We start from the raw sequence: 25,237 nt of genomic DNA, 5'->3' as shown, positions 1-25,237 counted from the left end.
TTTCTCATCAGAAAGTAAGCAGCAGGGTAAGAGACCTATTTATATTCCCCTCAAAACTCATAAATATCTGACGACTTCTTCCCAAACCGCCTAAAAGGGGACATTTTATGGAGGGGAAAGACTTGGAGAACACTGCCGACCATCACCTGGAGAAGACTGGGAGGTCCACGTTGACTCTCTGTATATCGTAGACAATCCTTTGCTTATCTCTGCTATCAAACCCGTATAAACATGACCTTCGCTCGACAACGCAATAAAAAGTTGATGATCTTTTCCTGCTCTCTGTATTTGTAAATCCGGCATGGATTCAGGATTTATCTCCCGCTATATTTACACATGTCTGGAGATGTTTACCGCCCAAATCCACCGTGTACAAAAATAATCCGAATTGTGTAATATTGAGACCCGTTCCAGTTGCCTAGGAAACTCATGACTTTGTGTAGGTGACTACTGTGTATCCATGTAGGAGGGTCCACCGGCGGTGCAATGGACTGCATTGTCTTAATGATTGTATAAGAAGTTTTGAGGACATTTGGATGAACGCAAAATAAGTGCGATTTCGGGATTGAAAAGAACTGTTGTCAGTCCTTGGAATACTCCATATTATTTGGTGGAGATCTATGAATCGGCTTAATAATGGGGTTTTGATACTTAGATGAGCACAACAGCCCTTTCATCTTGATGATCAATGGAGATCCCTTTGGTCTGATTCTCAAAATAAGGATATTGTATCTCCATAAAATAGTGCTCATAGGGTAGAAGAATTCTGAAGGAGTTTGGTCATTACACAGAGACTTTGCTCAAACTTCTAGAAGAAATTGACCATCTTCTAGAGCAGTGATGGCGAACCTTTTAGAGACGGAGTGCCCAAACTACAACCAAGACCCACTTATTTATCGCAAAGTGCCAACACACAAATTGAATTAGTGATTTACACTCCCTGCTCTGTCACAGCTTTCATTCATATCAGCTCCCTGAGGACACCAACAAAGCAGAAAATAGAAGAAATTTGGATGATGATTGTAGCTTCCCTCCAGGTCCCCATAAACAGGAAGAATTGTCAGGGCTGGAGCAGGAGCTACAATGATAATCCAGATCTGTCCGCACCTTCCCACTCCTCCAGTAGTCCCAGGTAGCGCTGTCACTTTAATATAGCTCTGTGCACAGCAAGTCCTGGGCTGTCTGGGACTGTAGGAAGATACCTGGAGTCCTCTGTGGTGATGGCCTGAGTGCCCACAGAAAGGGCTCCGAGTGCCACCTCTGGCACCAGTGCCATAGGTTCGCCACCACTGTTCTAGAGCCTTACATGTGGATTAGAACCTAGAGCCTCACAGTGGATTAACCATTCAGTAGGGTCATAGCTTGAGTCCTACAGGAGAGATTGACCATCGGGTAAAAGTTTGAACCTCCATGGAGTAGATTAACCATTGGTTAGAAATATAATGTGAACTTCTCTGGGTGGATTGACCATTGGGTTAAGTTCTCCTGTTGGAAATTTGCTATTTTGGTAGAGGCATAGCTTGAACAAGCCACAGGAGAGTGATCGAAATTCTGGAGGAGATCGACATTCGAGGCATAGCTTTAACCAACCAGAGTAAATTTTCTGTTGGCCAAAGTCATGGATTGAACCTCAAAGGGAAAACCAGACATTGGGTGGAGGCATTGCCTCAATTTCCCAGGAGAGACAAAACATTGGTAGAAGTGAAGCTTGAACCTCACAGGGGAGCATTGATCATTGGCTATAAGCTTTGTTAGAGCATATCTTGTTTTTCCTGGAGGAGATGGATCGTTAGGTAGAGGCTTAGCTTAAACATTATGGAGAAGATTGAGCATTGGGTAGAGACATGGCCTAAAACTCATGAAAATGATGGGTAGAGCCATAGATGGAATCTTCTTGAATTTCTATACCTTGGTGCCCTCAACATAATATATTCAATGTAGCTTTATTTAGGGGTATTTGGTCTCCTCCACCACAAAGTCCTGTATTGCAGTTGTAAATTTGGTGTTTTCTATATCATTGCCGCCTTGTACATTATCCAGTGATGGGTTTTCTTTCCAGACCCGATCTAATGCTGCCTAGAATCTTATCATTTCATACAAGATGTAAGAGAATATCAGGTAGACTTCTACATCAGGAACCTTTTGTATGGCCCAGACCATACATGATATCTCCTCCATGAAGTGTCAGCACCATGGACAGTGGCTATAATGTACTGGTTTATCTCTCTACCTCTGGGTTTTGTGTAAGAAGGTATCCATGGGTAAATCTGTTCATATCTCAGGTACAGCAACCCGTGATCATGAAGGTTCTGCCAGCTCTTTTGTAGATTAGGCCTGGTTATACCATATCACAAAAGAAGGTGGTGTTGGGTCTATAGTGTCCAGGATACTAATGTATTAGACTCATGGCCACGATTACTGTCACTACACATGATATGCCATTCTTTTACGGGTATGGCCACTGCAACTCCATTGATTGGTAGATGAGGCTCCTACTTCAATATTTTTTTTACATGATGTTGTGCAGGCACTCAAAAGCAGCCCTTCAGTCCAGCACCAGTTCTACTTCTCCAATCCTGTATATATAGGCACAGCACAGTCCTGCTACTACTATATCTGCACAAACCAGTAGTACTTCACCAATCTTGTCTATATGGGCACCGCACAGTACTAGTACTTCATTCCCGTATATAAGGGGACAGAACTACTTCTCCAATCCTGTATGTATGAGCACAGTACAGTACTACTATTACTACTACTACTACTATCATGTATTTATGGGCACAGCACAGTACTACTCCTCCTATCCTGTATATATGAGCACAGCACAGTACTACTACTCCTATCCTGTATATATGAGCACAGCACATTACTACTACTCCTATCCTGTATACGTGGGCATAGCACAGTACTACTACTACTCCTATCCTGTATATGTGGGCACAGCACAGTACTTCTACTCCTATCCTGTATATATGAGCACAGCACATTACTACTACTCCTATCCTGTATATGTGGGCATAGCACAGTACTACTACTCCTCCTATCCTGTATATGTGGGCACAGCACAGTCCTACTACTCCTATCCTGTATATATGGGCACAGCACCGTACTACTACTCCTATCCAGTATATGTGGGCACAACACAGTACTACTACTCCTCCTATCCTGTATATGTGGGCACAGCACAGTACTACTACTCCTATCCTGTATATGTGGGCACAGCACAGTACTAGTGCTCCTATCCTGTATATATGAGCACAGCACAGTACTACTACTCCTATCCTGTATATATGAGCACAGCACAGTACTACTACTCCTATCCTGTATATATGAGCACAGCACAGTACTACTACTCCTATCCTGTATATATGAGCACAGCACAGTACTACTACTCATATCCTGTATATGTGGGCACAGTACTACTACTGCTTCTATCCTGTATATATGGGCACAGCACAGTACTACTACTCCTATCCTGTATATATGGGCACAGCACAGTACTACTACTCCTATCCTGTATATATGAGCACAGCACAGTACTACTACTCCTATCGTGTATATATGGGCACATCACAGTACTACTACTCCTATCCTGTATATATGGGTACAGCACAGTACTACTGCTCCTATCCTGTAGATATGAGCACAGCACAGTACTACTACTCCTATCCTGTATATATGGGCACAGTACTACTACTCCTATCGTGTATATATGGGCACAGCACAGTACTAGTTAAACGTAATTCCGTCTGAAGTTCTTCAGTGAGTGAGCATTACCCTTGTACTGTGCATTGTAGTGATTCTCTCACATTCAGTAACCCCAAATCAAACATGAGCACAACTAATACAATATATCCAGAATGTCACATGTTGCAAGTGCGGCAGAGGGAGAGTGTAAGGGAAAATAAAAACCTGATTATTGTGATCTAGTTGCATGTAATGTGTCAGAAAAGCTTCTAGTTACACAATCTAGACCCCGAGAGAGGCGTCCAAGCATTGAGGACGGCTGCTAGAGAGGGGGCAAAGGGGCATGAAGAGTCCTGTGTCCTTTCTCTCTATATATCTATCCATTTCATATCTATCTCTCTCTTATATAATATGCAGCTTCACCTTTAAACTTCGCACGATTTCAGAGCAGTTCAGCACTGCTACATCTAGATTCCGCCTGATAAAAGCCGTTTCAGCCGCTTTCTCGTGTAGTTGTCCTCAAAAGTCCTTTTCTCCTAGGATTATAGTGAACATAGGAGGCGTATTCCGAGCCTCGAACTGTTGCATCAGGCGGCACAAGGAACACAACGTTGAGCTTTGGCCTCCAAACAGCATTCCTTTATGTGAAAATACTTCCAGATAGCTAAATCTCCCAGTGTTGCCCTAGTAAACTCTATATTCAGCCCCTCTCTATAAAATAGTTCCCCGCACTTCGGCTCACACTGACCCTGGCTCCGGGGCTGGTTAATGCCACCTCTGTTCTTGCCATGATGAGAATTCCCAAAATGCTGTTTTCCTTTCTTGATCAGTTTTCTGAAATGCAATAGTTTTCTGTCCCAGGTATTTAGACATTTTTATTACGGAGGTCACACAGGCTATTTTGTCCCAAATTAACCCTTTACCAGTTACAAAACATCGCCTACAGCAAATCCGGTGTGAATCCACAATCTCAGATTTCTAACTGTATACAAAATGTATACAGCAAATAAGCAACATATTGAAGATTTTAAGATATGTACCCATGTCAGATATTTGCACAAAATAAATCTGCCCAGACCCCACCATTTCCCACATTCCATGATTCTGATACGAGGACACACTGCCCCCTGCTGGTGAAATAATGTGGGGAGCCATGATATAGGACAGTCATCACCCCTGGCAGTTATTGGAGGATACAATGCCCCCTGCTGGTGTGATGATTTGGGGGCCATGAAATAGGGCAGTCAGTCACCCCTAGTAGTGATAGGAGGACACACTGTTCCATGCTGGTGAAATAATGTGGGGAGCCATGACATAGGGCAGTCAGTCACCCCTAGTAGTGATAGGAGGACACACTGCCCCCTGCTGGTGAAATAATATGTGGATCCATGATATAGGACAGTCATCTCCCCTGGCAGTTATTGGAGGATACAATGCCCCCTGCTGGTGTGATGATTTGGGGGCCATGAAATAGGGCAGTCAGTCACCCCTAGTAGTGATAGGAGGACACACTGTTCCATGCTGGTGAAATAATGTGGGGAGCCATGACATAGGGCAGTCAGTCACCCCTAGAAGTGATAGGAGGACACACTGCCCCCTGCTGGTGAAATAATATGTGGATCCATGATATAGGACAGTCATCACCCCTGACAGTTATGGGAGGATACACTGCCCCCTGCTGGTGTGATGATTTGGGAGCCATGGCATAGGACAGTCACCCCTAGCAGTGATAGAACACACTGCCCCCTGCTGGTGGGATCATATGGGGTGCCGTGGTGTAGGGCAGTCAGTCACTCCTAGAAGTGATAGGAGGTCACACTGCCCCCTACTGGTGTGATGATTTGGGGAGCCATGGAACAGGACAGTTAGTCAGCCCTAGAAGTGATGGGACACACTGCCCCCTGCTGGTGTGATGATGTGGGGAGCCATGCCATATGACGGTCACCCTTAAGAGTAAAAGGAGGACATGCTGCCCCCTGCTGGTGTGATGATATGGGGAGCCATGGCATAGAACAACAGTCCCCAAAATCCAGCACTAATGGGACTAGCGTGGATCAGCTTCATCAGCCTATAAGACCCACCTTTTTAAATGTGTGCTAAGTATGTAGCAGGAGAACATACAGAACCTGTATCCTCCATAACCAGTCGTATCTCATCTTGTATCCAAGCTCAATGCGTGTATCTTCTATATAGTGTTTTATATTACTGGGTTTAGTTCGACTATTACTTTTATACATGGTCTGATTTTGATAGTAATTTTGCGCTATTACCTTGTTACGAGGTGCTCGTTATGCTAATTAATTGGGATTCGTTTACGGTCTTGCTGCGTCTCACTTACAGGCCCACCCCATAGACCAAAGTTTATTTAACGTGTTTTCATTCTGCACGTCCAACCCCATTAAGCCGGGCTCTGTGTCATCCCAGTAAGTTCCATTCCTCGGATAGCGCGCCTGAAATGCAGGATGCCGGGAATGAATTAAAACAGCCACCAGGGATCGCCCGAGAAACCACAAAAACCAAACGAAATGAGAAGCATAATAACGCCTTCATCTTTCGGAATTTCTGACAAGGAAGAAAAAAAATTTTTATTCTTGTGAGGGGCGGACGTTTCGTTTTGGGTACGCAGCGACAGCGCAGAGGACAGGACGGCGAATGCAACAATTTAATTATGTAAAGCAGAAATTATTATTATGTGAGGTCAAAGCCGACCACAGGAAGTACTCGCCAGTTTGCCTTAGGTTTAGCGGTGTGTGTGATACACTTCCAGTTGCTGCTCCTGTGTATGTGGAGAGAAGGTTCTTAAATGGACACTACCGGTAATAAAATATTCATACTATTTTCTCAGGATTTTCTCTTCCTTCATTTGCTTTGCTTCATACCGCAGTGAAAGGGGTGAAAATCAGAAAAAATATGATGTTTGCACATGTTCTAGAAGCCATTACATTGCTGTTCATATGAAACAGGAAGGGGAGGTGGGTGGGGTTGAAGGGGGGGAAAATGGGTGGGGTTTAAGGTAGAAGAATAGTGGGTGGGGCTTAATCTGGCTTTACACTTTTTAAAAAAATATTTCTCAGCTGAATGCTCAAGGAAAAGAACCGAAAGTTTCTTTTGAAGGGTTATTTTTTTACCACCTTCACCAACTCAAACTTAAAGGGATTGTCCACTATCAGAAAATATCTTATATGGTCTGCGTAAGGAAAAGTTATTCAGTTTTCCAATATACCTTCTGTATCAATTCCTCAGTTTTCTAGCTCTTCTTGCTGTCCTTCTAAAGAAAACTTCTATGTTTACTTCCAGAGGATAGAAATCTGTCCATGGTCATGTGATATACAGGCAGTTTTTATGAGACCGCTCCTATTACTCTCTGTGATAATAACGGCTCGTGCACCTGAGTGGTAAGATTTCTGTCCACTGAATTGATAGAGAAAATTAACAGAATATGTATGAAAAGATTGGATAACTTTTCAATATCAATTATTTGCTGAAAGTAGACAACCCCTTTAAAAGTTGATGCTCCATTGATTCCAGCACAATTCGAATTTTTACTCTATAGCCCCCATCGTTCTCAAGTGATCGTTGCTGTTAGTTTCCGGATTTGATATATGTGCATTAAGTAGTCAGATGGTTGTTTCTAGGTCTGGGAAGACTGTCAAGGACCGCCCATTTGACTAAAAAGTGTCTATTAGTATGTTGGGTGAGGAAAATAACAAAAATACTTGATCTGTAATCATGGGAGCTAGAGATAAAATGTGAACTGCATTGGTGTAAAGGCTCTTTTGGGATGTGAAGAGCTGGACCTGGTTGAGCTGACGAATCGCGCGCTTTAATAGGGGGTGGGGAGTAAGTCCTTGCCAAGCTCCTTTTAAACAGTAGCTTGAAGTAAGTTGAAATATACAGCCCTACTAAAATGTATGACCCCTTTTAGGATGGTTTTGGGGGCAAAAAAAACCCTGAGCGTGTCTTATCGTCCCCTGATGTGCTTCAGTAATTGGGGGGGGGGTCGGGTGGGGGGGGGTTACAATGGTCTACCTGCTAAGCTGGATTCTTTTAATAATGAGCAGATTAGTGTGTCTCACTCCGTTGTGATCCTCAGGAAAGGGTGAATCAGGTTTTTAGTTTCCCTGCAGTGCCCCCAAAGGCTAAATGAAGCATTACAATCACCTATGTAATGCAGGAGAGAAGCTCTTGGAAGTCACTAGACCAGTGTTTAAAATTTTTGGGTTCCATTTCAAACTTTTGTTTGAGGGTCCATTTATGTTCAATCATTTTATTTCAGATATAGAATAAAAACAGTACATCAAACACGGATAAGGGGCAAAACAAAAAAAAACAAAACAAGGGGACACATTTATTAAGGGTCTGAACACGGTATTTTCATCTGGTTTCCCGACTTTTTACCGCTTTTCCCTGAATTGCCCCGGCTTTTTGGCGCACGCGATCGGATATTGGTGCCGGCTTGCATGCGACACAAATCGGGGGCGTGGACGTCGGACAACCCGACTGATTCGGACAAACTGCAGAATTTAAAAACCAAATTGTGTCGCAAGATCAGAACTCCGGCGGACCTCAGCGGGGGAAGCGACACATGCTGGAAATTGGACGCACGATATTAGTGAATCGCGGCAGCTCCGAATCCTCGTCGGACATTCCGGATTGGCGGCGTCAATGGGACAGGTAAGTAAATGTGCCCCAATGTGTATAGTACAATCATATGTAACCATTTAGGCAAGTGGGGCCTTCACGCACTAGGGCCCATATGGTACTACAACCACTACTTTAGTAACATCCCTTATACACATACCACTGGCGGCCATCTTTATTTATATGATCGTAATGGACTCCACATAAAACCAGTGGGGTCACAGCCGCCATCTAGTGCCCACAGCGACTGCTCATTGGGAAGTCTGACGCAGCTCTTGATGAATATTTACAATGGGGAACTCTGGTTTTCACCGGAATTTCCCATTAATTCCTGTCCCATGTGATTGTTCTCATTATGTCAGGGACATTGAGCAGCGCTCGGTTACACTGTACTTTCATTATATTACTCCGTGCCCGTCTGTGTGGCAGAAACTTGGCAGAATATTCATCCATTTCTTACAGTGTGAAAAATCGGCTTTTTTAACATTCACAAATCTGTGTGAAATGAAAATGATGGCAACTTTTATAGAAATCTTCACCATCTTGTAATAAATCCTCAGCGGGATGATGGCATCAGTCATGTAGTGTTGTGGAAGTCCTGCTAGATCCACACACTGTCCTATTATTCCATTATGTCCTATTATATGGGAATATCTTGCATTTCATTCCATAGATTGTGTATGGGATACTCTAAGATGTTTGGATGATGGTAAATATGGGAGCAGAGCTGAGCGTGCATGTGTTCTGAATGAGAAGAAGGGATTCAGGCTTTCCAATGCAGAATTTTGACTTTTATACCCTATATCCATAGTAGAATCCTCTCAAAATATAAGGTGAATCACTCTATAGTGATGTCAGTACAAGGAGATACTATTTACTAATGTGAACTAGCCCTGAAAACCTCCCATTGTATCCACAGCTGAACAATGGTTTTCCACTGTGAATTTGCACGTAATTTAAGCTTTTACAATGATGGCCTATGTTACCGCCACTTTCAGTAGTGAATATAGGGTATACATCATTTTTAATAAGGGTTTTTGTTTTTAGTGTGGCCACACATCAGGGGTTTCAGATATAGTAAGCCTTTTATACATGAAGGCCTCCTTAGGCTTGGTTAACATATCTGGGCCTCACACTGTTAATCAAAACCCTCTCACTTGCCTTGTTGCTCTTGACAACCAATCACAGCACAGCTTTCATCTTGTATCCTGCGCTTTGAAAATGAAAGCTGCACCATGATTGGTTGCCTGGGCCAACAAAGAGTTTGCTGGATCATCTGTGCTTAGGCCTCATTATTACCAGTTTAAACTATTGCCAGTCATAACTATTCTCAAAGACGGATCCAAACTTGGCAGTTTAAGCACAAATCTAACCAAAATCATTAATAAAAGTTATTTTGTAATACTTGGATATGGATAATTTGGGGCTGATTATCGGCCTTTTTGGTTGGGTCAGTTTCCTTTTGCTGCCCACAGCAACCAATAAGAGTAGCATTTTAATTTTGGGTAGTAAGGGTAGTCTAACTATTTAAATGAAACTAATGATATGTTCATAGCAACCAATCACAGCACAGCTTTCATTTTTGTAGCAAACTACACTCCAAAAATATAATTGCCACTATGGCTGCCTCCCTACAACTCTCTCTCTCTATTATATATATATATATATGTCACTATAAGGGCAGGTTAGAGGGAAGCGGTGTTAACCCCTTCACCACCATTATACAAAAAAGAAACCGCACAGAAAGAACGTTTCTAAATGTCACGATATTCACCAAATTAAAACCGCTATATCTCCTGAAAAGTGGCGCCTAGAAACACAATTTTGGTGTCATATTAAACAGGAGAATCTCCCTTTATGATTTCTGAATTGTGTATTCATGCTTCATAGAATCAGAGATATCCACCCTTAAATGTATAGTAAGCAGTCGGATGCCCCTTTTAAAGCTTCTTTATAACTTGCTTTGGATATTAGGACAGTATCACAGGGTCCCGCTTGGTCAGTAGATCCTTGAAAATGAAAACTTTCTTTGAAAAAGTTTCAGATTTACCACAATTCCATAAAAAACAAATAAAAACCTCAACCGATTAGGGTATTGACTGCGACCTGTACAGCAACCATTCCCATTTTCCCAACCTTGTCTCACTGAGGTGGATGAATTAGTGGTAGCTTTTTGTTCTTCCTTCATCTGCAATAGAATTGAGGGTATTTTTCCACTCAGCCGGAGAATAATTTGTCCCCATGAATAGGCCCATTCATTGGCTGGAGTGCTTCACTAATTGTGTCCCAAAGTACAAAAGCCGACCACAAGCGGGCGAGAGAAAGCGGCACCATGGTAACTCTGTAGGGATAAAAATTATTTCAGCCACAAGAAAACAAATGACAAAAGTTTTCAGTAAGATTCAGTGACCCAAGTGTGCTAGGCAGCAGGGGGGAAAATGTTAACACCAGGCACGACTTTCAAGTGCCCCAGTCACATCCTTACTAATGGGCACGACTGCCGTGCGGCTCCATTGCCTCGGCCCTATTAAAGTGCTCCCATGAAAGGCCTTTTCCCCTTCAAATTAAAATCTATAAAACTTAGCTTCATCTTTTTTGTAGAAACCATGCCACTGTAATCTGTGGGCCATGTCAGGTATTACAGCTGGCATGATAAAGACATTACATTGACTTCAGTATGAAAGGTGTATTTCTTCACTTTGCCTATATATATTGAAAGGGCTAATATATATTCTACCAAATTAAATTGCACTAATTAAATTGGGAGAATAATAAATCATTGGGGCGCATTTACTTGTCCATGTCGCGATCCCCGATCCGGGAAGGTCCGACGATCAGGGATTGTGCCACGACTCGCTACGAGCGCGCGCCCAATATCCTGCATGCGTTGCTCCCCGCTCAGGTCCGCTGGAGTTCACCTTCTTCTTCCCGGTGCATGTAAGTGCATGGCTTGCAACACAAATTAAATGCTAAATCCCACGCTGAGTCCGAATCAGCTAGTTCATCTGACAGCCCCCGCCCCTGCTAAATGCGGCGCAAAAGGAAAATCGATGGATTATCTGTCCACAGTCCCTTAGTAAATGAGCCCCATTGTTTTATACTCTAATTAAGGAGATATTGTCCACTGAGCTAAAGTCCCATCATATACAATGCACTATTTTGTTGCAAGACTTTTAACCCAATGATCTTCCTTGTAGCATTTGCACGTCAAGTGTCAGGGCATCTTAGTTTTTGACACATGAATAAACAATGGAGCCATTCTCCGTAATTAAATGTAGACAGATATGTATGAAGGGCAATGGGGTGAGGTGAACGACACATCATTACAGTGACTTGATACAAAATAAAAAGGGGGTTCAGGGGCTGTAATTGCACATGTGTCCTGGCAATGGGTAGTCCTGATCTTGGCTGAGAAGTGGAAACAATTTATCCAGTCTGGACAATACTCTGTGAGCCAAGCAGCCTGGACTACAGACTGATACATTGTAACAAACCAGCAGTGAGATCTGTGCAGCTGCTGCTGATGTGTTTATCTCGCAGAGCATTGTCTAGAGTGGATACAATTGTCTCCATTCAGAGGCAGTGGCCCTGTACATAGTTAATCCTGATCTCAGCGAAGGAGTGGAGACAATTGTATCTAGTCTAGGCAATGCTCTGTGAGCTAAACACATCAGCAGCAGCTGTTTTTATCTACTAGTTTGATACCACGTATCAGTCTGGAGTCAAGTATCTTTAGCTTACTTGACCCTGTAAGCCCTCTGGTTGTAGTTAAGTACAGATTCAGACATCGATGGCAAAGAAAGATGTGGCTGGACGAGCTCCCCGCACCTCCCATTTTTGTCAGGTCTCATAGTAAATGGTGTGCCTCTATGGAATATATACCCTCATGTAATATGACATTGAATCATCACACTCTGGATCAATCTACATGTGGCTTTGTAATGCCTCAATCCATGTGGGGGGCTAATAATCTACTCGGGGGGCGGTTTTGTCTTCTGCCTGTGTGTACAGCTAATGCTACGAGCAGACATAGGCCAGAAACATGAGTCTGCTGAGAGCCGACATCCCTGAAGTATGACGTCCCATGGTATTTCCCACGATGTAAGAATGTCGTTGACCCTGTATTCCTATGAAGTGGCTGATATTTCACTGGGACATATCTCCAAAGTGGAGGAGAAACTGCTTGCAAATCCATGAGAAAATGCCAAGATATTATGCAGGAACTGTATGAATTGGGATAATTCGTAGTTGCAAGGCCCCATGGGGTAGCTTCCATAATACATAACTCTGCATATATGTTTTACCCATATTTCATTGGTGTATAGTTCATAGAGGAGCATCTGCATCCAACTTAAAGTCACCAATATGCCTTAAAGGGTTATTCCTATTTAAGGGAAATTTATAATAAGTAGGGGTCTCATTGCTTGAGGTCTTTCAGTCTTATCTTGAAAGAAGAGTCCAGGACCCCCAACTAGAAGTGAAACCGAGCTTAATTAAAGTGAAGAATACACACAGGATCAACAGGAGGGGAAGAGGTCAGATCCCATTAATCAAAAAGTGACGGCACATCCTACAAAGCCAATAATAAGGTGGGAATATCCTTGTAAGGTTTGGATTGGAAAAACATGGCTACCTTTCAAATCCTATTGTATATGTTTGAAGTTGGTTGTAGGTCTTAGGCTGCATTACTGAGACTCTTATGATTGAGTTATCATCCGGCACCCAAATACATTCATACATCTTGTATTTGAAATCAGAAATGAGAAGAAATGTATATGGCTAGTTCCCCGGTAGTGCAGCCCAGTTCTCTGTGCTGATGTTGAGAATTCATGCACTAAAGAACAGATCTCGGAATACCGGCAAAGGAACTTTCCATGTCACCGAGTGAAGAATAACATACTGTATATCTGTCTGTAATAGAATGAGCTCCACAGCTCCTCCAGTGTCCAGTATCGAAACTGCAGAAATGTGTGACTTCTTTAATTAAACTCAATTAAATGTGCATGTTATGAAGATTTGGAAACGTGTAGCAACATATTCCTTATTCCTGGTAATACTTGGGTCTATGCAGTACTAAAAGATTGAGTGCAAATAAGTGATGTTATCCTATTTCTGAAATCAATTCTGATCCTCAGAGGGTCTGTACCATCTCAGTAAAAAGCAATTCCCTCTTCCTCACACAGGTGCAACATAAGGCTTGGTTCACACCTGCAGCATACAATGAATCTCAGCAGATTCCATTGACAATCACAAGATCCATCAGGTTTTTACTGGACTTTTCATTCAGGGTTTTAATGGAATCTGAGCCAAAGGCTGCTGACAGATCCTCCAAACCAGACATGGTGATCTAGACGCTTATTTATCAATATGTTTCTGAGATTTGGAAAGGAAATCTCTTCATTTACGGAAAAAATGATCATTGTTCTCAAAAGTTGTCATTTCAATTTGAGGAATTTGGAGAAAAAAAGTCTTCTCTACAAAATGGAAAGGAGGCTGCTGGTTGTATGGATCAGCAAACTATCTCATATTCTGCTGGCAGGGAGTAATTGGATACAACCAGAATAAGAAGGCAGATTTATCAAGCTGTCTAAAAATAAGAATGTTCTTAGTTGGCCATGACAACTAATTACAGCTTCCCTTTAAAATATTCATGAGCACTGGTAGAATGAAAACTTAGCTGTAATTGGTTGCCATGGACATCTAAGAAAATCCTTACTTTGGGGGAGATTTATCAAAGCTGTCTAAATGTCACGAAGAAGGGAAAGAAAAGGAAGCAAATTAAAGCACGAAAGACCGGAAGTAAGAAATGAGGGAAGGGAAGAAAATGATGGAAAGAAAACAGGAAAGAAATGTAGGAAAGGGCAAAAGCAAGGGATTGAAAGTAGAGAAGATAAAGGGAAGGGTTGCAAGGAAGAGAAAGGGAGGGAAAGGATGGAAGGAATAGAAAGGGAAGAGTAGAAATGGAACAAAGAGGAAGGGAAGGAAGGAAGAGGAAAGGAAGAGGAGAGAAGGGAAAGGAAGAGGAGAGAAGGGAAAGGAATTGGAAGCAAGGGAAAGGAAGAGGAATAGGAAGGAAGGAAAAGGAAGAGGAATAGGAAGGGAAAGGAAAAGGAAGGAAGGGAAAGACTGGGAAAGGATGGAAGGAAGAGCGGGGATGGAAGGTAGAGAAAGGAAAGAAAAGGGGAAAAATAAGGGGAAGAAAAAATAAGAAAAAAAGGGAAACAAAAACAAACAAGATAGAAGAGGGCTAGAATGATGAAAGGTAATAAATGGGAAAAGGAAAGGAAGAGAGAAGTAGAATAGGGAGAATGTGATGTGCAGTGATCTCATGTACTTGTGCCTCCTCTGAGGACTTGTCCTCCTGCATGTCTTTGTCCTCTGCTCTCTGTAATGACACGTTCAGCCTCTGCAGCACGTTCCTCAGTGAGGAGATAACACTTGTCTCCATACTCCAGCTGTTTGTCTTATTATTTTCTATCTTTATCATTTCCTCTCCAAATGTGCATGTGCCATGTGTGGGCCGTCTTATTGCCAGCACGTATGACGTGTGTATGGCTGAATCCACCCAGACCCCGCTAATGACAATACGAGGTGATATCTGGGGGCTTCTATTTACAAAAGGAACCTGACATCTGGAAAACTTATAGGAACACAATGTAACAGAATAACATGTAACCGAGAGATAAGTGTAACATCTTATGTGTTTCATAGCTCATTATAATGTTATTTCAGCTTCTGGGCTTCATGTTTTTAGGCGAATCAGGGGATTTTCATGGGAGTGTGGCCAGCAGGGAAATGGTGGATACTATTGGTAATTTTATAATAATTTTGTGCAATTAAGTAAATACATAGAGATCCTAACACCAAACTCTGCTGTACTGATCTTCTTGACTCCTAAATGTATCCCAGATGCATAAATTCTTTCAGACCTCAGATGAAACCCCTAAATTGCTTTGGATGCCTGACCCAAACCCTAAATTCATCTCTAACCCAAGCTTGGACCCCTGAACTTAATTTAGAACCAATACTAGACCCTAAATTCACTGGGACCCCAGACTGGTTCATCAATTCCTTCAGGGACAATAAATTCATTCCTGACCCTCAAACCAGATCCTTAAATTAATTTTAGACCCCAGACCAGACCCCTGATTCATTTGGATCCCAAACCTTTCACTTCATTCCTCACTCTAAAAGAAGACTCTAGACTGGAGCCCTAAATTCATTCGATACCCCTGAATTTGTTTGGGATGCCTACATTATTTCGGATAATCTAATCAGATAGGATATATTTTTTTTTGTATCTGTATTTTTATTGTTTTGATAAAAGAATAACATGTAACAGATAATACAATACATGAATTACACATGAAGGCTTATTGGGGCAGATTTACTTACCCGGTCCATTCACGATCCAGCAGCGCATTCTCTGCGGTGGATTCGGGTCCGGCCTGGATTCACTAAGATATTTCCTTAGCGCTGCTGCGCTGAATGCACTGGATTTCACCAAGCAGGGCCGAGTGAAGGTAAGCGCGTGTCCCGTGACACTTTTTTTTTTTTTTTTTTTTTAATGTGGCAGTTTTTCCGAATACGTCGGGTTTTCGTTCGGCCAGGCCCCCGATTTCCGTCGTGTGCATGCCGGCGCCGATGCGGCACAATCCGATCGCGTGCGCCAAAATCCCGGGGCAATTCAGGGAAAATCGGAAATATTCGGGTAACACGTCGGGAAAACGCAAATCGGGCCCTTAGTAAATGACCCCCATTGTATCCATTCGCAATGTACAAGTGTAAGTCAAGCAGTACATGTCTTACCAGAAAACACATATTTTAACCAGTGACCTGACTTTAAAGGAAATCCACCATCACAATCCATTATGATAAACCAGGGACATTACTCATAGGTCCAGGCACCATGACTGGTATGTGTTATCCATGGCCTCCTTCCTTCTAACATCAACTTTTACAATTATGCTAATGAGCCAGATGTGCTCTGGTGGCGTTACCAGAGCCCCTCCATGCTGCACCTTCACAGGCTGTTTTAGCAGGAAAACTTCCCCCTCCCGCTGTGTGAGATTACAGAAGGGAAGTGCTGAAGGAATGTGTGGGGGCGGGGGAGACAATGGGGCAGATTTACTTACCCGGTCCGTTCGCGATCCAGCGGCGCGTTCTCTGCGCTGGATTCGGGTCCTGCCGGGATTCATCAAGGTAGTTCCTCCGCTGTCCACAAGGTGGCGCTGCTGCGTTGAAAATCATCTGAACGCGCTGGAGATCACCGGCTCGGGCTGAGTGGAGGTAAGCGCGTCCCAAGCGACACATTTCTTTTTTTAAATGCGGCGGTTTTTCCGAATCCGTCGGGTTTTCGCTTGGCCACGCCCCCCAATTTCCCTCGCGTGCATGCCGGCGCCGATGCGCCACAATCCGATCGCGTGCGCCAAAATCCCGGGGCGATACAGGGGAAATCGGCGTAAATCGGAAATATTCTGGTAACACGTCGGGAAAACGCGAATCGGGCCCTTAGTAAATGACCCCCAATGTAACAATGGCTGTGAAGCAGCAGCACAGAGGGGCTCTGATAGCACCCCTAGGAGTCTTTCTGGCGTATTATCATAGTTATCAATGTTGATTTTTAGAAAGCAGGAGGCCATGGATAACAAATAAAAGCTGCACGTTGCCTTTTTCCCAACTACTATAGTTATGTACCTGGTACGTACATTGCTGCACTATGTATCTGCCATCCAGTATATAGTACAGTCATGGGTGAAGCATTCAGAGTTCAACTACATCAGTCATAAAGAAATTGGAATGGGAATATGGGTCAGTGGGGGATCCCCGGAGAGGTGGCCTGTGGATTATCTCATATGTCGGTGTCAATCACCGCTCACTTATGTTTCCACTCTGTGTTCTGTTCTTCTTGTCTGTGCTTCTGGCATTGTACGGAGCTCTTGGTGTGAAATATCTGGGAGATGTAGGAGCGTCGTCTTGGCTGCACTGAGTGGACTGTTATCTTGCAGATGAGTCTGATTCTTGCTCTAGTCCAGGGATGTGAAGAAAAATGTGGAAAAGGATTGTATCTGCTTTGTATATACCATATTGCCATATACACAACAAGCTGTATATCTTACATCCCAGACCTCCAAATGCAAATCCTTGCAATTAGAATAGAAATATTGGTTGTTGTTAGTCTGTAAGCTCTTGTGTCACCCCCTCATCCTCATAGACTGTAAGCTCTTGTGTCACCCCCTCATCCTCATAGACTGTAAGCTCTTGTGTCACCCCCTCATCCTCATAGACTGTAAGATCTTGTGTCACCCCTCATAGACTGTAAGCTCTTGTGTCACCCCCTCATCCTCATACACTGTAAGCTCCTGTGTAAGTCTATGAGAATGAATGGGGGAAACAAGAGCTTACAGTCTATGAGGATGAGGGGGTGACACAAGAGCTTACAGTCTATGAGGATGAGTGGGCGACACAGGCTTACAGTCTATGAGGATGAGGGGATGACACAAGAGCTTGCAGTCTATGAGGATGAGAGGGTGACACAAGAGCTTACAGTCTATCAAGAGGAGGGGCTGACACAAGAGCTTACAGTCTATGAGGATGAGGGGGTGACACAAGAGCTTACAGTCTATGAGGATGAGGGGGTGACACAAGAGCTTACAGTCCTGAGGATGAGAAGGGGACACAAGAGCTTACAGTCTATGAGGATGAGGGGGTGACACAAGAGCTTACAGTCTATGAGGTTGAGGGGGGGGACACAAGAGCTTACAGTCTGTGAGGATGAGGGGGTGACACAAGAGCTTACAGTCTATGAGGTTGAGGGGGTGACACAAGAGCTTACAGTCTATGAGGTTGAGGGGGTGACACAAGAGCTTGCTGGGTAACAGACAAGAGGAGGACACGTGACAGGATGGGTTAGTAAAGAGAGAGTTGGGGTCTCATGCAGTTTGGATATGTGATAGGCTTTCCTAAAAAGAGTGTTTTCAAAGGCATGTTTTACAGTTTTGGACATTGTGTATTAGTCTGATAATCTGGGGAAGGCCAGTCCATAGGATTCAGAATAGGGAGAAGTCCTGGAGATGTGAGTGAGAGGTTTGAATAACCTGAGATCCCTGGCAGATCGCAGAGCACTGAGATAAAAAGTGAACAAATATATATGTTTATAAATAGTATAATTTGTTTGATACATTCCCCATTAACTATTAGCTGGCCAGCCTGTATAATGTAGAGAGTTTTTCTCACCATTCCCATACTTCTCTTTCAGGTGAACATGTTTGTAGAAGGTTTCCATGATGCCATCATCCTCTATGCCCTGGCATTACATGAACTGGTGAAGAGCGGCTTTAGCAAAAAGGATGGAGACAAAGTGGTACACCGGATGTGGAACAGAACGTATGAAGGTAACAGGAGTATAAAATGTTATCAGTATTTGTCTAATGTGGGAACCTACTGTGAGGGATCAAGGTGGACAATAAATCAGTAAAACCTCTACACCACAGTGGGAACATACATGTAGATCCGGCCAGACTCGTCCTACAGGCTCACCTCGGAGTTACAATGTAACAAATTGCTAGAATTCTTTGGAACATTTTCCAAATTTTGCTGCAGATACAAAGTGAAAAATTAGATTTGCATTTCTGAAAGGCACAAAGGACGTCAATGTGTCATCACCCTGGGGTTTTTTTTTTTTTGTTTGCTTCCTTTTTCCTTTTAATACAAGTCTATCCTGATGCCTGCAGGTATAATAACTTCTCCAAAGGATGGGGCTGAACACAGGGGGGGCTGATTTGGTTTTAGTACATTAGTTGGCCCAATGCAATATACATCTAGGGCCCACAAACTGTGCAAAATTTAAGTGGTTCAGGCCTAAAATATTAATAACATGTCCATATAAGCAGTCCTGAGTGCTCTTATAGATGCCCCAGTTACAGGGGAAAAGAAAAACTACACTACAAAAACCAGCGCCATAGTTGCCCCATTTGCCCGATTCTATGCATATTATATACTGAAATAAAATGGGAAATTCATTAATATTGTGCATTTTGAGTAAATTTTAAAATTTTTAAAAAAATATGTACTCTAACTTGCAAAAAAAGAGCCGTTTTTCCACTTTTAACCCCAAATAAAACTAAAAAGGAAGAAAAATCTTTAAACTTTTATTCCGTTTTAACTAGCTCTATGTGTCCCAAAAAACCGCTGCATTTTGTGGGGGCTTGCCATATCCTCTCATACAATGTGCCTGTGCAGTAGAGTAGCCGCGACTGTAGACACGAAAAATCTCAAAGTTACAATAATTGTGCAACAGCACTGACCGCAAATCGTCTACATAATGAATTTTCCTAGGAGTTGGTGGGTGACAACCTCGTACGTGTTTGTATTTTCAGGGGGAGTTCTTATTGACTCTCTCATGTTCCTGCCAAGCGCTGGCGGAAGAAGGAGTTGTTAATTATTAGACACAATTGTGATACATAGCGCATTGTTTGTGTAGTCCATTTATAGATACAGGCGGGCTGCCAGCATGCTGCATAATACACAGGTCACATGGGTACAGAGTAACACTGGCCTCATATCTATATCATATCTATCCATCTCATATCTCTCCATCCATCTCATATCTCTCCATCCATCTCATATCTCTCTATCCATCTCATATCTCTCTATCCATCTCATATCTCTCTATCCATCTCATATCTATCCATATCTCTCTATCCATCTCATATCTATCCATCTCATATCTATCCATCTCATATCTATCCATCTCATATCTATCCATCCATCTCATATCTATCCATCCATCTCATATCTATCTATCTATCATTCTCATATCTATCTATCTATCTATCATTCTCATATCTATCTATCTATCTATCATTCTCATATCTATCTAATCATCTCATATCTATCCATCTATCTAATCATCTCATATCTCTCTATCCATCTCATATCTATCTATCCATCTCATATCTATCTATCCATCTCATATCTATCTATCATTCTCATATCTATCTAATCATCTCATATCTATCTATCCATCTCATATCTATCTATCTATCTATCTATCTATCTATCTATCTATCTATCTATCTATCTATCTATCCATCTCATATCTATCTATCCATCTCATATCTATCTATCCATCTCATATCTATCTATCCATCTCATATCTATCCATCTCATATCTATCCATCTCATATTTCTCTATCCATCTCATATTTCTCTATCCATCTCATATCTATCCATCTCATATTTCTCTATCCGTCCCATATCTCTCTATCCGTCCCATATCTCTCTATCCGTCCCATATCTCTCTATCCGTCCCATATCTCTCTATCCGTCCCATATCTCTCTATCCGTCCCATATCTCTCTATCCGTCCCATATCTCTCTATCCGTCCCATATCTCTCTATCCGTCCCATATCTCTCTATCCGTCCCATATCTCTCTATCCGTCCCATATCTCTCTATCCGTCCCATATCTCTCTATCCGTCCCATATCTCTCTATCCGTCCCATATCTCTCTATCCGTCCCATATCTCTCTATCCGTCCCATATCTCTCTATCCGTCCCATATCTCTCTATCCGTCCCATATCTAACATATTCACACCATATACAATTGGACCTCTCCGGCAAAATGTTTTACTCTCAGGAAATCCCAGAGGTGAAAACCTAATATTGCAACTTAAGTGCCTGTTTTCTTAAATTATAGCTCAAAATGAAACTTTTGTTTTTTTTTTCTTTGAAAGAATAATATTTTTATCCAGACAAGCTGTGTATTTTCTTAGCCTCCATGGAGTTCATTAAAATCAATCATGTTGAGCTGAAGATTTGGATATTTTCATATATGTATGCTGAACTTTGAAGGAAATCAACCATTTAAAAAAAAAAACAACTAAAGATACTCACCTCCGCTCCTCTTCATCTAGATCCCAGCACTGTCCTGCTCTAAACTTGGCACGCCAGGATCACCTAGAAAATGGACTTGTAATTAGTGCTCCCTCTCCCATGCTGGATATTGTCTCGGAGATATTAAGAGAAAAGTATCCTTGTAAATCTCTTTATATTTAATCTAAAGGTGCACTCACTATTCAGCACTGATCCTGATCAGAGCTGCATTCGCTATTCTGCTGGTGGTGCAGTCACTGTGTACATACATGACATTACTTATCATGTACTGATCCTGAGTTACATCCTGTATTATACCCCAGAGCTGCACTCGCTATTCTGCTGCTGGTGGTGCAGTCACTGTGTACATACATGACATTACTTATCCTGCACTGATCCTGAGTTACATCCTGTATTATACCCCAGAACTGCACTCACTATTCTGCTGCTGGTGCAGTCACTGTGTACATACATGACATTACTTATCCTGTACTGATCCTGAGTTACATCCTGTTTTATACCCCAGAGCTGCACTCACTATTCTGCTGCTGGTGCAGTCACTGTCTACATACATGACATTACTTATCCTGTACTGACCCTGAGTTACATCCTGTTTTATACCCCAGAGCTGCACTCACTATTCTGCTGCTGGTGCAGTCACTGTCTACATACATGACATTACTTATCCTGTACTGACCCTGAGTTACATCCTGTATTATACCCCAGAGCTGCCCTCACTATTCTACTGCTGGTGCAGTCACTGTGTACATACATGACATTACTTATCCTATACTGACCCTGAGTTACATCCTGTATTATACTGCAGAGCTGCACTCACTATTCTGCTGCTGGTGCAGTCACTGTCTACATACATGACATTACTTATCCTGTACTGACCCTGAGTTACATCCTGTTTTATACCCCAGAGCTGCACTCACTATTCTGCTGCTGGTGCAGTCACTGTGTACATACATGACATTACTTATCCTGTACTGATCCTGAGTTACATCCTGTATTATACCCCAGAGCTGCCCTCACTATTCTACTGCTGGTGCAGTGACTGTGTACATACATGACATTACTTATCCTATACTGACCCTGAGTTACATCCGGCATTATACTCCAGAGCTGCACTCACTATTCACTGATACAATCGCTGTGTACATACGTTATACCACGCTACACAAGAATTCCGCACAGAATGTTTGATTGACACTAAACCCTTTATAATATCTATTCATACAATGAAATGTTGTGAATACCAGAAAGTCTCAAGATTTTTAGGAATGCAGACAACTATGGTGAAATTTCAGTATCGTTTGCAAAACCAACATAAGTATTGGAGGCTGATGAGACTTCCTGTTGGTTACAAAAATTCTCCGACTTTGTTATATTTGACTTGGACTGTTGAGGATGATGAAGGAATTTACTTCCTAATTCCCTGAATGTCTTTCCGTAGGAATCGCAGGACAAGTGTCCATCGACGCCAATGGTGACCGGTACGGGGACTTCTCTGTGATTGGGATGACGGATCTTGAAGCGGGTACTCAAGAGGTAAGACCTCACCTAACCTTCTCTCCAGTCACTGCTCAACCCCATTTATTGGATCTGACTATTCTCCATGACTCCTCTTGTTGTATATCCATGAGCATTCTTACATTGTTCTGAGCGACAACTGTGCGTTTGCCAAAATCGTAGCTTATTTTGGTTAGATTAAAGCAACTCCTTTATTTCTTGTACAAAAATGTAATGATGTCAGCTGTTTATATACAATGTGGACGCCACATCGAATTCCTCTGAAGCCTGGTCATGTCCTCCGCAGATATAGACCAGATAGGGAAGAACAAATGCAGCGTGCCTGTTAGATTAGATAGGAATACAGAATATCAACAACAAGGGTGGGGGGCTGGGACCTCCAGAGGGATGTATGTGTTTTTGCTTGATTTTCACCGATTTTTGGCCTATATATTGCAGGAATAGCCCAGCCAAGTTTTCATATGTGTCCTTGGCTAAGTGTGAGCCCAACAATCCTCCTCCTTGAAAATATTTGATGATATTTGTGTTTTATGAGTATTTTGAGTCCAGTAGGTGGTCCTCATCATTGCACATATGAAGTGTTTAAACTGTTCTATAGAACTTTGTATCAGTTTACATTGTGATTTCATCTCCATCCCTTATCCATGGGGTTGGAGGAAAGTTACAGTTTATTAGAGTTCTGACCACTGAGACCCCCGAGAACTGGAGAATGGCAGACTGAAATGTATTTGTGACCTGTGCTACCTTCATGCTCATGGGGCTCTGAGAGATCGGTGCCCCAGCAGTCCCGTCAAAGTAAATGGAGTGCCAGCCGCGTATGCTCATTGGCAATATATTTACACTGGGACGTTTGGAGGGGAAACGCTTCTATGCCAACCTGAGCACCTTCCTGACAATCGAGCATTTGAAGATCCTATAGGAATTAACAGAACAGGTAACTCATGCCCAAGATCACCTATAATAACTCTTGACCACCACATGGACATTAAGGGGTTAGAAGATCCCATAAAAAAAGGCTAGATCTTTTTAGCAAATGTCACATGTCTTGAGACACCTACCATAACTCTTGACCACCATGGACATTCAAGTGTTGGAAGACCCCACCAAAACTATCTGGATCTTTCAGCAAATGTGTCACGTCTTGAGCCACCTACCACAACTCTTGACCACCATGGACATTCAAGTGTTGGAAGACCCCACCAAACCTAGCTGGATCTTTCTGGATCTAGATGGATGTCTTGAGCCACTTACCACAACTCTTGGCCACTATGGACATTCAAATGTTTCAAAAAATGTCTAATTCCTTGGGCCACCATTTAACGTCTCTAGTTGATTGTATTTTCCCTCAAAGGTCTTCAAATTACATCTTCTTCACAAAACCTGTGACTATAAAAGAGTTGCCACAAATGCAAAACACTTCTCTGTCTGGAAGCACCTCCTTTTAGGATTGTTAGATTACACTGTGACAAAGTTGGCCTTGGTGTGGTCACCAGCTTTACGTTCTGTCCATGGGATTCCAGTGGATTGACTGCATGTTTTGTTGAAATCCAATTGTAGCTTGGAATTGGGTCTAAATTGGTTTTACTGAAATAAGATCATCCCAAAATTCTGACTTGTATTTAGCGAGATAATCTACCCTTGGCAGCGCAATTACAAGTCTGTAGAGCATGAAAATGTGATCCTTGTTCCCTTAAAGGATATTACACGTTGCACATTACATTCAGTATGAGAGGCGAGCCAACGAACTTCCTTTGACCTGCAAGAATATTCATGTCACACCGTCCCATGCTGAAACCATAGCAGCTTAATGCATATCCCTCCTTCCTCCTGACCTTAGCTGGAGAGCAGCGCTGAAACCAATAGGCTTGATTTACGGGGCTGCTCTCAGCCGACTGTACATAATAGAGGAATTACGTATGTAAATTGGCCAGATCTGATAGCGAGCCTTTCCCCTAGACAATACCGCGGGCTTCAGAAATGTATATGTTAAAATGAGGACATTGTAGACTATGACCCCAGAAAAAGGTCTTTGTAACCCATTGTTGTATGTAGAACTGCAATCCTGAAATTCGGTGCAGTGGCCCTGTGTTTTATATAGAACAACTAGAGATCTTTCAGCAAGACCAAACTTCTTCAGTTTTTGGAGCAAAATAAAATAAAAGCTCTCAATTGTTTGTGGAGTTGCTATTGTCGTAGATAGTAGATGGGCTCCAATAGCAAATAAATGAAGCTTGGAGAATGAAGGGTTTATGCTCCACTCCAACCATCCTAGAGGGGGCAAGACCATATAGCTAATTTTTAGTCATCCAATGACTAAGACAAAGGAGAACCAAGATCCAGAGAATAAAAACTCAAGATTGGTCCCTTAGCCATGTTGTACCATGTATGCTGTAGCCTTTCTCAATAGCCCTACTAGAAGTGGTCAAAACCTGGTCGTGGAGTCTAAAAGTGGCCAAAAGGTCACTTTAAACTGTATTGGATAAGATTATGGGAA

At 42.5% G+C, this 25,237-nt stretch overlaps 1 protein-coding gene across 2 annotated transcripts in view; it reads left to right on the top strand.

Annotated features, from left to right (window-relative positions):
* Window positions 1–25,237, top strand: part of NPR3 (natriuretic peptide receptor 3) — a 59,123-nt gene that overhangs the window by 23,831 nt on the left and 10,055 nt on the right. For both annotated transcript variants that reach the window (XM_072134446.1, XM_072134437.1), the window contains exons 4-5: window positions 18,590–18,725; window positions 22,667–22,761. In XM_072134446.1, the coding sequence (XP_071990547.1) occupies window positions 18,590–18,725; window positions 22,667–22,761 (231 nt within the window). The remainder of the gene's footprint in view (window positions 1–18,589; window positions 18,726–22,666; window positions 22,762–25,237) is intronic.

This window comes from Engystomops pustulosus, chromosome 1, assembly GCF_040894005.1.
Source record: "Engystomops pustulosus chromosome 1, aEngPut4.maternal, whole genome shotgun sequence".
In the NCBI taxonomy this organism is placed as follows: domain Eukaryota; kingdom Metazoa; phylum Chordata; class Amphibia; order Anura; family Leptodactylidae; genus Engystomops; species Engystomops pustulosus.
This window is presented reverse-complemented; position numbering and strand designations above follow the sequence as displayed.